Below are 15,294 nucleotides of genomic sequence, written 5' to 3'. Positions count from 1 at the left end.
CACGCAAGTTTGGGGTCCAAACACAATGCTTCTGCTTCACGCCCATATGCTTAATCTTTAGGGTTATTTTATCTTGAATAAGACCTAAATATTTATTAGCATGGGTCTTGAAATTCCGGTTTCGCATAGGCATACGTCTCATTATAGAAACATTGTCTCTTCTTTCACTAGATACACACACACTCAAATGTAAAGATTTATTTTAAACGGAAGCCACGTTATGATGTTATTGAACATGCGTGTTTATGTTTTCTGTAACTCCCGTATCTCCCATCTCTTATAGTTAAAGTCGATACCTTTAAAAACGAAAGTGCTCATTTTTGTGCCAATGCGTTACTGGCCATTGCTTTTATGCAAATCACTTATCGTTCATTTACTAAGAATCATTATCTACGTCATGAACCTCAGGCTACCGTTGTAGTTTGATATCAGTGGCCGACGTAAAATAAACACGCGGTTCGACAAGTCACAGCGTCAAAGCGACCTATTTTCGATATAACATGCACACGGTTTTAACCTCGTTAGCATTTGATTGCAGTTTCAATTTTCAGCTTCTGAAATTAATTCGTTGTATAGTAGGGTGGGGAAAGATGGGACAACTTTAGCACACAATATCCAAATATTTTGATCGAGTTCTAAACAATTAACAACGGTATGTGGGAATCGTGAGCATACTGTTTTATAATTCTTTTAATGTTCTTTGTTTATCATCACATGGGAGAAAAAAAAAGAGAACGAAAAGCTGTCCCATCTCCCCCCACCTTACTACACAGTACTGTGGTGCAAGAGAGCACAACATTTTTCCGGATCGTGATTTGAACTACTAACAACGCTCTTTTGGTGTAAACAACGACTATACAGTTTGTTTAAACAGTAGCCTACTAGATTTGAAAATAAAGGAAATGAAACCATGTTCAATTTTACCCCACTCTACTTTTCGACGTAATATCAATGTTACGTCGAAATTTTCGGCTTTACAATTTCTTAGGAAATAAATAAACCGGTACCATAGATATCTAAACATAAGTATATGTTTATATAATATATCTGTGCTGGTACCACCAACACTGTAAAACCCGGATTTAAAATTTGACCTATCAGGGTTGCACTGAAAACCGGGCTGAAGTTGACCTTTTACTCAGTCCACCAGATTACGCGATTAATTTTTCTTGAACTCTGTCGATCGCGCGTCTTTCGCACAGACAGCTATATTTGTATATATGGAACCTCCCTTACGCCTTGCGCATCACGATTCGAGCCCAATGTTTACCGCTATTTCGACGCCAGGTGGACTGTCCGTAGGCCACGGTAAATTGCAGTGATATTATCATACCGTATTGCAATTAAATGCACGAGTGGTTTGGTTGGATAAATTGCGTGAGAGCGCTGGCAAGGGTGTTTTTCCTGACTTTTATTTAATGTCTGCCACGCGAAATTGTTTTGGGCACTTACATTTATTACGATAACAGTTACGTTTCTCGTTGAAATGTAAACGACCCATATAGGTTCTTCTGTGTATTATACATGCGACTTAGTTTTCATACACGCCAGACTTTTTACATTATTAAATTATACAACGTAAGTAAAATATTTGACTACCAAAATACCGCACCAAACTTGACAAACAGCTATACGACGCAAAACCTCATGCTATAAATTATACACCAAACACCGGTTGGGGAAAACAATAAACAGTTCGGTCTGGAAGCTGATAGGGCACGCAATAAACGTCAGCACTTTAGATGTTTTGTAAAAATCAGGTTTATTTCAATTTGTAATTTCAGACTTTATCTGAAATTACATTGTAAGCTTGCACTTTGAAAACTGCAACAATATCATTGCAATAAATAAGATGTGAAATAACGGTAATAATTAAATAGTTTTGACTTAAAATATGTACACGGGTTATAAGTTCGCGGCGTACCATTTATTTTATGGAGCCTTTACTGTTTAACTACAGATTTTCCCTAAAAGTTAAAGTGTGGACAGTTATGTTTACGACACACTTTAGCTGTTTAAATGAGACTCGTAAACAGTAGCAATATTGCATTAATGAAACTGTCAGCAACAACAGACGAAACAGTCTTTATATTTTATGACCGAAATCTTCTGCGATGTAAACTTTCTATTTACTTTTTTAACATGGTTATCGTATTTGTAAATGAGTATAACTTAAATTTGATTTGCGTTTTTGAATACGGCAACGCAAAGAAATTGTTTAAACCGACGAAGATATATATGCGTCCGCATTGCAGTTTCTGCGTGTTTGGTATTTTAATGAATTGTTTATAAAACTTTCTCATGCTTTTAGGGGAACATTTCACGACTGTTTATTTACAACGTAACGAATTGAACAGATTATCTCGAAGTCCTATCATTCATATTAGATTATCCCATTTTTGGATGCCTTCAACTCTGTATAATTACTGCAACTCACGTGCAGTTTACAAACAATTGCGTGAACGCTGCATTAGAAGGAGACTTCGAAAGTAGCATTCTTATATTCCTTTTCGTTCGCTCTGTTCACGAAACGTTCTAATGCACAACGAAAGTAATAAAACCGTGCCACACCGTATACTAAAACACCGCCTTTTGTAATCGAGCCGCTCCGAAAGCGCAGCCCGATGTTTTGTACGATTAATTCCGTTTTGAATACGGTTTTCATGGATTACTTTTATTTGTGTCGCCTCTCTTGGTAATCGCTGCTTTATAAATTTCTAATTTTTCAGAACTTCTAACTAGATATGCCGTTCATTTGTGACGCCAAGAAGAAAATAATCTATAACATTTTAGTTATAATTTTTTGGCAAAAATATTTTTTTTTGTACGATTATGTACGATTATATGACCGCTATCATAACCAACGGATCCGTTTAGCGTATCCAATTTGACTAGAACGTAATATTTATGGGGCAGAGGAATTTAAAATATCGAATTACCAAATTTACCTGATATGTACTAAGAACTATCACAACTGTGACGTGGAATGTCTTATATCGATAGATTTGTAGTTGATCTCTCTTGCATTTGTGAGAAAAGTAAATACGTTAGATTTTATTATACAATCTCCGAAACTTTTTATTATTTATGTATTTGGGTTGGGGAAACACCTTTTCGCTCTACTTTCTCGTTCAATTTGGTAGTAAACAAAAAACATTAAAAGAAATATAAAATCGTTTCTTACGACTCCCATAGACCGTTGTTAATTGTTTAAAACACGATCAAAACATTTGAGTATTATGTACAAAAGGTGTCCCATCTTCCCCCACGATACTATAATACAAAAAAGAATATACATAGCAGTTAAATTAAATGTAAATGTACACTTTGTAGAAGTAAGATAAAGGACTCCCATGCGCTATCATGCATAATTATCATGAAACATGATTACTGCATGATACTTTTTTCGTGAGACCCCTTCGCCACTACCTTTACGAACCGGTTTTGGAGGAATCGCAAGAAAAAGGCAGTCACAGTTTAACCCCACTTTGATGCCGACTTACTCTTTAGTTTGTGGATGTAGCCAAGCGGTGCAGTCCCAATCTGGTCTAAGTTTGATTTAATATTAACGAATATACCTCAATTGCTATAACACGGAGGAGAGCTGTTTTACTCAGGAAGCAGAATTAGGGTAAGTGTTACAAAGGTTACGTTTATATGTAAACCTGCATTGCAGTTTTCGGGTGTACTAGAAGTTTCGGGTTGTGTTATTAGTTGTCAATTTTTTTACTAATCGATATTTGAAAAAAGTAAACGCATGCATTAATTATAAAATTAGATTTAACATAGTTCATCTGCTGCATTTTTAGGTTATAGTAGTTTAAAAAAATACCTTTAGTATTCGCATTGCGTCACTTTACTTTCCGCAGCGCTAAGGCGGCAAGATAAAAGTCCGTTTTCAGGTGTCAAAGCAATTGCTCACCGAATACAGGTTAACGTATCTGACGTAGCCTGCTAACGGGAGAAGCTTCTTGTATATCTGCTCGAGGGCAGTTCACACGCTGATGGTACGGAGAGTCGCCATGTTAGCTCGTGCCGGTAGTGTGCAGCGTAACAGGCGGCACTTTGACATTGTGGTTAAACTGGTCTCGTTAATTACCGCACCAGTGTCCTCGTATAATTTAAGGTCGCAGCTAAGTTTTTATCACGTTAATTTTTGTTTACAATTTTTTTGCGATGGAACCGCCTTCAAATATTTAAGATTAAAAACAGTGCCAAGTATATAAACCGTCCATGCATGTGCATTAGCCCGAAGGCATATAACTAATTTTATGCATAGCATATACTGTCATTCACGTAACCGGCGTTTTATTTTGGACTACTGACAAACGGTCATAATTACATAGTCTGTGTTTTTATATTTGTTGAACTCTTCCATCAATCTAAGGACAGATAACCTTTTAATCTCCCGTCGGGCAAGACACGCGAGTGAATATTTATGTCATCCAATCTACCGCCTTAACCATCAAACCGTTGCCTGCCCTCGCGACCTATGTTGACACTGTTATAACGAAGTTTAAGCTTTGTTTGGATTCATATTTTGTTAGAGTAGTAATTCGAATAGAAAACGCAATACTTAAAAAAAACTAAAGGTAGAATTTGATATCGTGTGTCTCGTTTGATTTTTACATAAAACTCGAGTCGCTTAACTTTTTAAGTTCTGCAGCGGCAGCAATTTAAATTCGCAAAATACGCCAAAAGGTTTATATGCAAATAATATTTATTTTAATATCTTTGCGGGGGTTCATATTTTAGTGTTTCATTTAACGTAAAAGCAACTTCATTTTTGTTTTATTTCCAGATAACAACAGCCATGGAGGCTTTGCGCCACTTATTGGTGATAGGGGTGCTTCTGTCTTCTTCGTTGAGATCTAACGCTCAGGGAGAACTAGACATAGAAAATGAACTGCAAAGTGAACTATCAGAGGTACGCATACTGAACGTGTGGATTTCAAACCGTATAATTAAAATTAAAGACCATGCGGTGCAATTTGTTTTTCTTACACCGAAACATTTTTTGCAGCTACAGAATTTAGAATCAAGGTACACTCAAAACATGGGCGCTGGATTAGACGATAGTCCGTGCTTTATAGAAAACAACCTCAAGAGACCTTGTACAGACGTGGATGGTAAGTAGCCTCGCGTGCTTGAGGCACTGCACGATGTAAAAACCGCGGCATTCGTAAAACTGTCTCTAAACATCCTGTATGTTGCTAGGTAACGTCGTTGGACAAAATAACCGAACAGAATGCTCTCGGTTCAGCCAATGTTGCTACAACGCTGTTGAAGCGCTTGGTAATCCAACAGTGGTAAGTATTGACAATATATAGTATATCGGGTATACAATGCACGGATCATGCTTCTTCTAATTTTTAAACTTTCATCTTTAGCCGAAGTGCTTTATAGCTCGTCCTACCACGTCATACAGACAAGGTGGTATACAGTTCGGGGTATCTACAGTGCCAGGACTTGGAGCTTTCCCAACAGCTGCTACCACATCAGCCACTACTCCAGTCGACGGTAATATCCTATAAATTTATTCAATAATATTAATTTTGTCTCGAACTGAAAACTACATACATATGTAGTAAGGTGAAGGAAGACGGGACACCTTTAGCACATAACATCTTAATATCCGGATTGTCTTTTAAGCAATTAACAACGGTCTGTGGAAGTCATAAGGCTATGGTTTTATAATTATTTAGGTTTATCTTTGTTTCCAACCAAATGGGTAGAGAGAAAATAGAATAAAAAAGTGTCCCATCTTTCCCCAACCTACTATACAAGTAATAGAATATATCGTAGAATATATGTACGAACGGCGACGAAATCTTTTTGTCGTTACATTATAGTCAGTACATAACACTTCGCTCTCGTTTTAGTTACCAGTTTTCTATACGGTGGCAAGAGGTATGATTTCTACCTGAGAAGGCTAAACTTCGCTGGAGCGCTTCAAACTTGCATTGGTAACGGTGGAAGCCTCGCCACCATTGACACTGCTGAGAAACAGCAAGCCGTGCTTGATCACCTCATAAATGGAATCGGTATCTTACCAAACAACGGAGTGTGGGGGGACATTTGGGCGGCTGGGTATTGGATTGGAGGCTCCGATCTCGTAAATGAGGGAGTTTGGGTTTGGCAAGAAGACGCGAGTAGTATTCCCACACCAGGAAACCCTGGATACCAAAACTGGTTCACAGAATACACCCTATACCAACAACCGTTTTCTGCTTTACCGAGCCACGACTGTATGTACATGAGCGCGCGTTCCCAAATCGGTAACTTTCGTACCCTTGGTAAATGGTTCGGCAGCATATGTACAGCAACGAAGTACTTTGTCTGCATGAATGATGTTCAGGGTAAGTTTTTTGTTTCAATTTTCTACGCGTTCAGGTAATACATGTTTCTTAACTTTTCCAGACGCATGTTCAACCTCACCTTGTGTCAACGGTGGCCAATGTTTGTCTGTGGGAAACACATACACATGTTCCTGCCCGACCGGCTACTCCGGTAACAACTGCCAAATACCGCCAAGTAAGACTTACAGTTTTATAAATTACTTATTTATTTGAAAGTTCAAAACTTAAGTTATCATTCAATTGCAATAAACATTGTTTTCAGATCAATTAGTTTATAGATTTTAATTACTGGTATATTTTGTAAACGTTGGTTTTGCCTGTTACTAGTTTCGGGTAATCTATTTTCTTATTTTTTTTATTAGGATTTGCATTTTTTTAAATTTAGATCCATGTCTATCCCTCCCTTGTCTCAATGGTGGGCAATGCCAGACTGTAGGTGCTTCATACACATGCGTGTGTCAATCTGGTTACAGTGGGCCCAACTGCGGTGTTTCTCCCGGTAAGTGTCATGCGGTGTGTTATAGTATGTCATGATTAATACAAAAAGCATGTCGTTATACGCCTTCATGAAGCATGCAGTTACTATGAAATAGCATAAAACTGTTTCTCAGACCCCAGGAAACTGGATGCGAAACATTCGTGGAACACGTATTTTTGGGCGTTTTAAATAAAGAAAACAATATTCTGTAATTTAAAAACAATCTATTTCTGAAACCAAAAGTATTGGGTGGGAAGACGAGAATATGTTACGATTAACTTTTACAGGTGTGCCACATCCTTTACCTGAAAGGAAGGGCCTTTAACTCTAACAACCGTTAATTATCCAATAATATCATTCTTTCACACTCACGCGAGATTTGACCCGCGTAATTAGAAGTTCAGACAGTAATCTAAAACAGAACTATTTTATTGCGGACCGGCGAGACCTTTTAAGCCTAATATTTCACGGGAGTATTAAGCTGAATGTCCTTAAAATTTAAGAAATGTCGCGTCTGGGCAAAAAGCTTATGAATTCGAACAGAAATTGCGCGGTTCTCCAAGCGCCAAAACTCCCTGTTCTTGGTGTATTCGAACAAAAAAGGAATACAAATAGCGCCACAGTAACTTTGTTTTGTGTGAGTACCTGAAGGGTAATCACCGTTACTGTAACCGAACTTGTGTTGACGAAGAAAAAATGTGATTATATAATTGTTTCTTTACAGATCCATGCTCTGCCCGACCTTGCCGAAATGGTGGACAATGTCGAAGCATTGGCTCACAATATACATGTATTTGTCCCCAAGGATTTACAGGCCGTGATTGTAACACTATTCGTAAGTATTTGTTACATGTATAGAAATAATGTTTTTAACAACATCAAGCTAAACGACATATTTGCGAAATAAATTTTACAATAATACATCTGTATGCATAAAAATTATGAAAAACTTCAACAAAATATTCCTTACAGCGTTTGACCCATGCTCAAGACAACCGTGCTTGAATGGTGGGCAATGTAGAAACTTGGGTGGCGGTTCCTACACATGTATATGTGCATTTGGATATGTGGGAAATAACTGTCAACTAAGTAAGTTTTTGAATCCTGTGAAAACATCTATTTTGATACAAATTAAATTATTATATTATAAATTATTAAACATCATTATAGATATTATAAAAAATTATTAATAAAAATTAACACGGTCAAATAGTTTAAGTTTAAACATTAAGGTTCAATTTCATTAAAAACATTATTTTTCAGCAACTGTCGCACCCACACCGCGTACTACAACAACTGTAAGTATTTTGGTTTCAAACGTTTTAATCTAATCTACTTGGATACATTGCTAACAATTCCTTATCTATATTTCAGGTAGCAGTAACTGTACCACCTCCTGATTCAAACTGCTGTGTAATTCAACCATCGTTAAGGTAAACTATAAGTAACGTAATCATTTATTAGAATTTCGGGAATATAGTTTTGATTGATACAATGAGCATAAAATTATCGGACGAAATTGATTTTGTAAACTATATTCTATACATGGTAAATAATAAACTGCTTTCCCTGCAGGATACCATGTGGTACTTCACTAACAACAGCAGCAACTTGTTCAAGAATAAGAGGTTGTTGTTATGACTTTACTGCACCAAGCCAAAATTGCTACAGACCTTCACGTAAGTTTCATATTGTAATAATATTCTGCTTATAAATGCTATACACTGTTGTGCATGTGTGAGTTTAAATTGTCAGCAATACATAAACTACTCCTAAATTTATACTTGTTAACTCATAAGTAGATACTAGTTGTATAAAACAAAACATCTGTCTTATACTTCTTAAAATAGCCTGATCACTAGAAAATGGAAGTTACTTTCATTTACACAAAAACTCTACTTAGGATATTTTGTTTTACTTATTTGATGTTTTGTCTTTTGTAGAACCAGGAACATGTTTCCAGCCCACTCCAAGTACTACTACCACCCTAGCTGAACAAACTACCTCCCAATCCCAAAGCTGTAAGTTTTTACCATTTAATATGTGTTGCATATTTAAAATATAAGGTGTCTATTTTAGTTCATTAAACCAAAGCACTCGCATTGTAACCGATCTGGGGTGGCTGCTCAATGCTGCTAGTAGTGTTAAAATGTTAGTCTAATAGATAAAACACTTATTGCTCCAAAAATTAAATAGTCACTAATATTTTGTCTAAATTTTAGGCAATACAAAAAAACAAAGCTATTCAGCCACAATGTTACGTATCTAAGATGTACGAAAAATGGTATTCATGTTATAACAATGTTACAGCCCACACAAAGATAACTAAATTTTATTGATTTAAAAAATTTAAATTAAATGAATTTTATTTGACATAGGGAGTGGTTGGTACTTGTGGAGTGGATGGACTGAATGCTCTGTAACTTGTGGTGAAGGAACTTACGTTAAATTCCGTGGTTGTTTCGGTGGACAACCAGGCAGTGCAGTATGCCCAGGGCGTGGCCGCATTGTAAGTATATTTTATTTAATTTGTTACATGAATCTCGTAATTTAGTATAATCACCCAAATTGTTTTATGTAATAGTTAAAAAATTCCAAAAAAATCTGCATTAAAAGAAGTATTTTATATGTATGAATCCATAGCAAGGTACACTAAATGGTTGGGTTTAGACCATAGTTGACCAATCATCTTAAAACCTAATAATTAAAAATACTTCTTAAATTCTTCTTAGGTTGAATCTTGTAGTGATGGACCTTGTCAAGGTTGGTCACAGTGGGGAGAATGGTCTAGTTGTCCAGTTACATGTGGTACTGCTCAGCAGTTTAGGTACGTTTTAATGCTTTAATGTGAATTTTGTGTTAAACATATAGCATATAATATATAGGTATAATTCTAAAGTTACAGATTATTTTCTGTAGATTGGAATGTCTAGTTAGCATTTGTAATTTATTAGTCTTCCCGAAAAAAAAGGATTTAAAGTTGATAATTACATGAAGTAAAATGTTATATGCAGATCTCGTACATGCTCAAGTGACTCTGAATCTGACTGTCCTGGACTTACAGCTGAGCTTCGTCCATGTGCAACTGAATTATGTCCATCGTGGGCATCATGGAGGGAATTCTCTCCCTGCAGTGTCACCTGTGGTGGTGGATCTCATTTCCGAACCAGGTATGTCATTTCTTTTATGTTGTAACAGCCACTAATTTTTGACGTTTACACTAACTCAGCCTAACATGCACGCTAACTCAGCTTCAGCTTCAATAACACAATGCTTGTTTTTCAATGCACATCAACAAAACATCTACTCACAAATGCAATGCTCTTCAAACTTCTGTTCTTGCTTTTCGTTTTGCAAATTGCACGTTCTGCTCTTCTTGGTAACAGCATCCTTGTCTTTTACTTATCAGCTTATAAACCTTTGTAACTAAAAGGAATTTGAGCATCCATTTGTCTTCGCTTTCTTGTCTTGTGTTCTTTTGTCATCTTAATATTTGGTTACATCACTCTTGCTTGCTTCGAATGTTCAAACAACGCTTGGCTTGGGTTTCAAAAAAATTCTGAACTTCTTCTGATTCTGTCACCATCTTAAAAGATCTTGTGTGGCTGGCGATATTGTCAAAGATGATGCTCTGTGTCCTGGTGAATCGTCTGAAACTGAAGACTGTTCCTCCAACACTTGCCCATCATGGTCCAACTGGGCCATGCAAGGTACATGTTCCAAAACATGTGATGGTGGATTGCAAACAAGATTTAGGTAAAATTTTAAAATAACAAGACACTAAAATTTGTTATAACTAATATTCTTTTCAAAGGTCATGTACGGGAGGAGATGAATCTGAATGCTCAGGATCTGCTACAGAAACATTTCCATGTAACGTAAATGTTCCTTGTCTTACTACCCAACCACCTACAACTACGCAAGTCACTGCAACATGGTCTACATGGACCCCCCTTGGTGACTGTTCATTACCATGTGGAGGTGGAACACTAAACAGGGCAAGGTGAGGTTTACGCTTTGTTTTGGCCTACAGGGTTAACTTGCGATATATCCATGTAAACTGTGTGTTTGTAGAAACCAAATTTTGTCATTAATAGGTATATCTTAAGTCCATGGATTGACAACCGATTAAATAAATTTTCATAATTTGTGATTATATGATCTTCACATCATACCTAAATGGTAAAAGCGATTAATTTGCTATGTAAGAAATACACTAATACTTTTTATTTTATTTTACAGAACATGTTCTCAACCACCAGTTGGTGGTGTCCCACAGTGTCCTGGAAATGCTTTTGATAATGTTGATTGCAACACTGAGCCTTGCCCAACAACAACTCCCCCAACAACAACAACACCAGTTGTAACAACACCAGCACCAACTTGGTCAGAATGGACAACTCTTGTAGAATGTACAGTCACTTGTGGAACTGGACAAAGAACAAGAGCTAGGTATGTTTTAAAAAAACAAACATTTGTTTTAGTTTTAAATTAAAAATCATAAATCTAAATTATTTTTTATTATTCCAGAACATGTTCTTCACCACCTGTTGGAAATGTCATTCCATGTCCTGGATCTGGAATTGAAACAACTGATTGCAACACTGAGCCTTGCCCAACAACAACTCCCCCAACAACAACAACACCAGTTGTAACAACACCAGCACCAACTTGGTCGGAATGGACAACACTGATAGAATGTACCGTCACTTGTGGAACTGGACAAAGAACAAGAGCTAGGTATGTTTTAAAAAAACAAACATTTGTTTTAGTTTTAAATTAAAAATCATAAATCTAAATTATTTTTTATTATTCCAGAACATGTTCTTCACCACCTGTTGGAAATGTCATTCCATGTCCTGGATCTGGAATTGAAACAACTGATTGCAACACTGAGCCTTGCCCAACAACAACTCCCCCAACAACAACAACACCAGTTGTAACAACACCAGCACCAACTTGGTCAGAATGGACAACACTGATAGAATGTACAGTCACTTGTGGAACTGGACAAAGAACAAGAGCTAGGTATGTTTTAAAAAACAAGTATTATTTTTTACATGCTATACCTCAGTGGTTGTAATTTTTGCGTTATAACAAAATGTACCACATTTATTGGTTGATGAAGCTATCATTGTGCGCATATGAATTCTGGCATAGACCACTTACTTGTCACTGTTTTAACCCAGTGCTTAATAAAAGATTGTTCAGATTGTCAGCCATATAGAATAAAAACATAAACAATACCCTACAAAGTTATGTATATAGTAACTCATATACATGCATCAGGTGTATGAAGTTTGAATGCAGTGTTACAATGACTGTTTCTATCAGGCCACTCGAGAAAAAACCTCACAAATTCATTTACTTTACAGAACATGTTCTTCACCACCTGTTGGAAATGTCATTCCATGTCCTGGATCTGGAATTGAAACAACTGATTGCAACACTGAACCTTGCCCAACAACAACTCCACCAACAACAACAACACCAGTTGTAACAACACCAGCACCAACTTGGTCGGAATGGACAACACTGATAGAATGTACAGTTACTTGTGGAACTGGACAAAGAACAAGAGCTAGGTTTGTTTTAAAAAACAAACATTTGATCTAGTTTTAAATTAAAAATTCCCAAATCTAAATTATTTTTTATTGTTCCAGAACATGTTCTTCACCACCTGTTGGAAATGTCATTCCATGTCCTGGATCTGGAATTGAAACCACTGATTGCAACACTGAACCTTGCCCAACAACAACAATTCCAGTTGTAACAACTGTCCCCCCACCACCAGTGACAACTGAGTCCCCACCACCCCCACCAACTTGGGGACCATGGTCACAATCAGATGAATGCTCTGTTTCTTGTGGTGGAGGCACTGTGCTTCGGCAAAGGTTACAATTTGCCCAGTTACATATGTGACCATGTCCAGAAAACCCATTCATTTGCAGATTTTCTTTCAGCATTCTTGATGACATCTACTGATGTTCCCAGTTTCTCTTAACACACACACACACACACACACACACACATGACACAACACAAACTATCCGTAACATTATTTAGGATTTATTTTATTAGCCATAACTTTTTTCTAACATTTTTTTTCGTAGCTGAAATAACCTTTTATCTAAATAAATAGACAATGCCAGTCTGGTGGTAATGCGGCAACTGGATGCGATGGTGAGAGCTCCGAAATGTCTCCCTGTAGAACAGAGGCCTGTCCAACCTGGGGAGCATGGAGTGAATACAGTCCATGCAGTGTAACCTGTGGGGGAGGTAAGATTTGTTGATTACATATATATATATATATATATATATATATGTATATATGGGGTTTTATAAAAAATTCAAATTAAATATCAATGAAATAAAATTTCAAAGGTATTTCAAATTGTTTACAATTATATACAAATTTTAAAAATTGTACAGTTTATTTAGCAAAAGCATGACGAAGGTGCTTAATTTTTTATGATGTATTATATATATAAATAAAATATTTTTTTAAACCTTTTTTTCTTATTCTGCAGCTGAGCAAGTTCGAACTCGCGCTTGTATGAATGGAGAGATCGGTGACATTGGCTGTGATAATTTATCGGATTCAGTCATGAGCCAAGATTGTGCTGTGGTTGATTGTGAATTTTGGTCTAACTGGGGTGATTTTGGCGCTTGTACTGCCACTTGTGGCCCTGCGACAAAGGTGGGCAGAACTTTTATCAGTTTATATAGTTTTACAACGATATGTCTAAAAATACAGTGGTTTTAAATGTATTCATTGTACATTACCTTAGACACGAAGTAGAACTTGTACAAATGGTTCACCTGGCATGGCTGGATGTTCTGGTTCAACCGAAGATGTTCAAGACTGCACACAAGCAGCATGCGCCTCTTGGACAGAATGGAGCGACTTTTCAGCATGTCCAGTCACATGCAATGGTGGAGTGCAGCAAAGAACAAGGTATATAGTTTAAATTTTGTAGCTTAAAGCTATAGCAACTTATAATAAGTAGTTAGTTATAGTCAACCACATTAATCTCTAATTATGTTTTTATTTGTGTTCACATTAATCTCTAATTATGTTTTTATTTGGTACGCAGAACATGCACCGATGGTACTCCTGGGTTAGACTGTGTTGGAGATGAAATGCAAGAAATCCCATGTGCTGCTAACACATGTGAACAGTGGTCTTCATGGTCTGAATATAGTGACTGCTCTGTTACTTGTGGTGGTGGCAAATCTACCAGATCTAGAACCTGCATTGGTGGTTCTGCTGGTATGCCAGGCTGTATGGGAGTCACAAACTCTGTAAGTTTCAATACTAATATTTTTCGAAGTGTACCGTTTTGTCAGCTGTTGATAAATTAATTTGTAACACTGTTTTTTTAGGATGTTGATTGCAGCACAGAGACTTGCCCCTATTTTGGAGATTGGTCCGAATACAGCAATTGCTCTTCTTCTTGTGGGCCCGGATTTCAGACTAGAACGCGAGTTTGCTTGCCTGAGGGAACTGACATAACTTTGTGTGGTGGACACTTGTCTGAAACAATTGTTTGTACTGGTGAAGAATCATGTGCAGTATTTAGTGAATGGTCTGCTTTTGGCCCTTGTACACGAACATGTGGTGGTGGAACCATGAAGCGAACACGGGAATGTGTTGGTGGGTTATAGATGCTTCAACATGTTGAAGAATTTTGATGTTATTGTAAACCTAACAACTTAACTTTCAGGTGGTGTACTTGGTGAGGGTGAATGTGTTGGTGATGTAGAAGATATACAGAACTGCCAGACTCAAGGATGTCCTTACTGGTCACCTTGGCAAGACTCAGACTGCTCTGTCACCTGTGGTGTTGGATCTATGCAAAGAACTCGAACCTGCATGGATGGAAATGTTGGAGATGATGGTTGCATTGGAGACACATCAAGCACAATGCCTTGCAATACACAGGTTGGAATATATTACACCATGTTACAAATTGAGACCCATTTTATATTGGCATCTCAACTTTTCAAAAAGCTTTTCATTTAATGCTATATTATTTTTTCAGAAACAATGCGAAGAATGGACACCTTGGACAACGTGGTCCGATTGCTCCACCACATGTGGTACTGGATCTGAACAGAGAATGAGAAACTGTTCATATGGAGCACCAGGGATGCCCGGATGCCCAGGATCACCAATGGAAAGCAGGGAATGCAATGGAGGAACTTGCCCTACATGGTCAGAGTGGAGTGAATATTCAGGCTGCAGGTAACATAACTTTATCTCAACTATGGTTATACTAGCTTTTTAAATGTCTTAACAAGTTTGTTGTTATAAAATACTGTATGTTATTTTTCATGTAGTTTCTGTGAAACTGCTCGGATAACTTTGTTCAATTTTTTTGTTTTATTTTATTAACTAAAACAATGACTTTTAAATAAAATCTAAAATATCAAGTTCCAGACTGCTGGTGTGCC

The 15,294-nt window shown here is 37.0% G+C and overlaps 1 protein-coding gene across 7 annotated transcripts in view; it reads left to right on the top strand.

The window, feature by feature from the left end:
* LOC149732137 (uncharacterized) overlaps nt 1-15,294 on the top strand; it is a 76,975-nt gene that overhangs the window by 11,347 nt on the left and 50,334 nt on the right. For 2 of the 7 annotated variants that reach the window (XM_089882199.1, XM_089882205.1), the window contains exons 1-31: nt 3,473-3,631; nt 4,802-4,927; nt 5,024-5,129; nt 5,218-5,309; nt 5,391-5,520; nt 5,883-6,359; nt 6,421-6,534; nt 6,745-6,858; nt 7,562-7,672; nt 7,810-7,926; nt 8,101-8,135; nt 8,212-8,270; nt 8,413-8,516; nt 8,781-8,858; nt 9,216-9,346; nt 9,570-9,664; nt 9,852-10,007; nt 10,432-10,593; nt 10,652-10,840; nt 11,080-11,289; nt 11,368-11,577; nt 11,656-11,865; nt 12,213-12,422; nt 12,501-12,731; nt 12,980-13,116; nt 13,368-13,537; nt 13,629-13,795; nt 13,935-14,142; nt 14,224-14,494; nt 14,565-14,782; nt 14,883-15,085. In XM_089882199.1, the coding sequence (XP_089738325.1) occupies nt 4,814-4,927; nt 5,024-5,129; nt 5,218-5,309; nt 5,391-5,520; nt 5,883-6,359; nt 6,421-6,534; nt 6,745-6,858; nt 7,562-7,672; nt 7,810-7,926; nt 8,101-8,135; nt 8,212-8,270; nt 8,413-8,516; nt 8,781-8,858; nt 9,216-9,346; nt 9,570-9,664; nt 9,852-10,007; nt 10,432-10,593; nt 10,652-10,840; nt 11,080-11,289; nt 11,368-11,577; nt 11,656-11,865; nt 12,213-12,422; nt 12,501-12,731; nt 12,980-13,116; nt 13,368-13,537; nt 13,629-13,795; nt 13,935-14,142; nt 14,224-14,494; nt 14,565-14,782; nt 14,883-15,085 (4,829 nt within the window). In that variant the 5' untranslated portion in view covers nt 3,473-3,631; nt 4,802-4,813. Of the gene's footprint in view, nt 1-3,472; nt 3,632-4,801; nt 4,928-5,023; nt 5,130-5,217; nt 5,310-5,390; nt 5,521-5,882; nt 6,360-6,420; nt 6,535-6,744; nt 6,859-7,561; nt 7,673-7,809; nt 7,927-8,100; nt 8,136-8,211; nt 8,271-8,412; nt 8,517-8,780; nt 8,860-9,215; nt 9,347-9,569; nt 9,665-9,851; nt 10,008-10,431; nt 10,594-10,651; nt 10,841-11,079; nt 11,290-11,367; nt 11,578-11,655; nt 11,866-12,212; nt 12,423-12,500; nt 12,732-12,979; nt 13,117-13,367; nt 13,538-13,628; nt 13,796-13,934; nt 14,143-14,223; nt 14,495-14,564; nt 14,783-14,882; nt 15,086-15,294 lie in introns of those variants that run through there. The other 5 variants (XM_089882200.1, XM_089882201.1, XM_089882202.1 and 2 more) reach the window with 5 other exon arrangements.

The sequence above is a fragment of the Ciona robusta genome, chromosome 8, assembly GCF_009617815.1.
Source record: "Ciona robusta chromosome 8, ASM961781v2".
NCBI lineage: Eukaryota > Metazoa > Chordata > Ascidiacea > Phlebobranchia > Cionidae > Ciona > Ciona robusta.
Note: the sequence above shows the minus strand (reverse complement) of the source record. Positions and strands in the feature narration are given on the sequence as shown.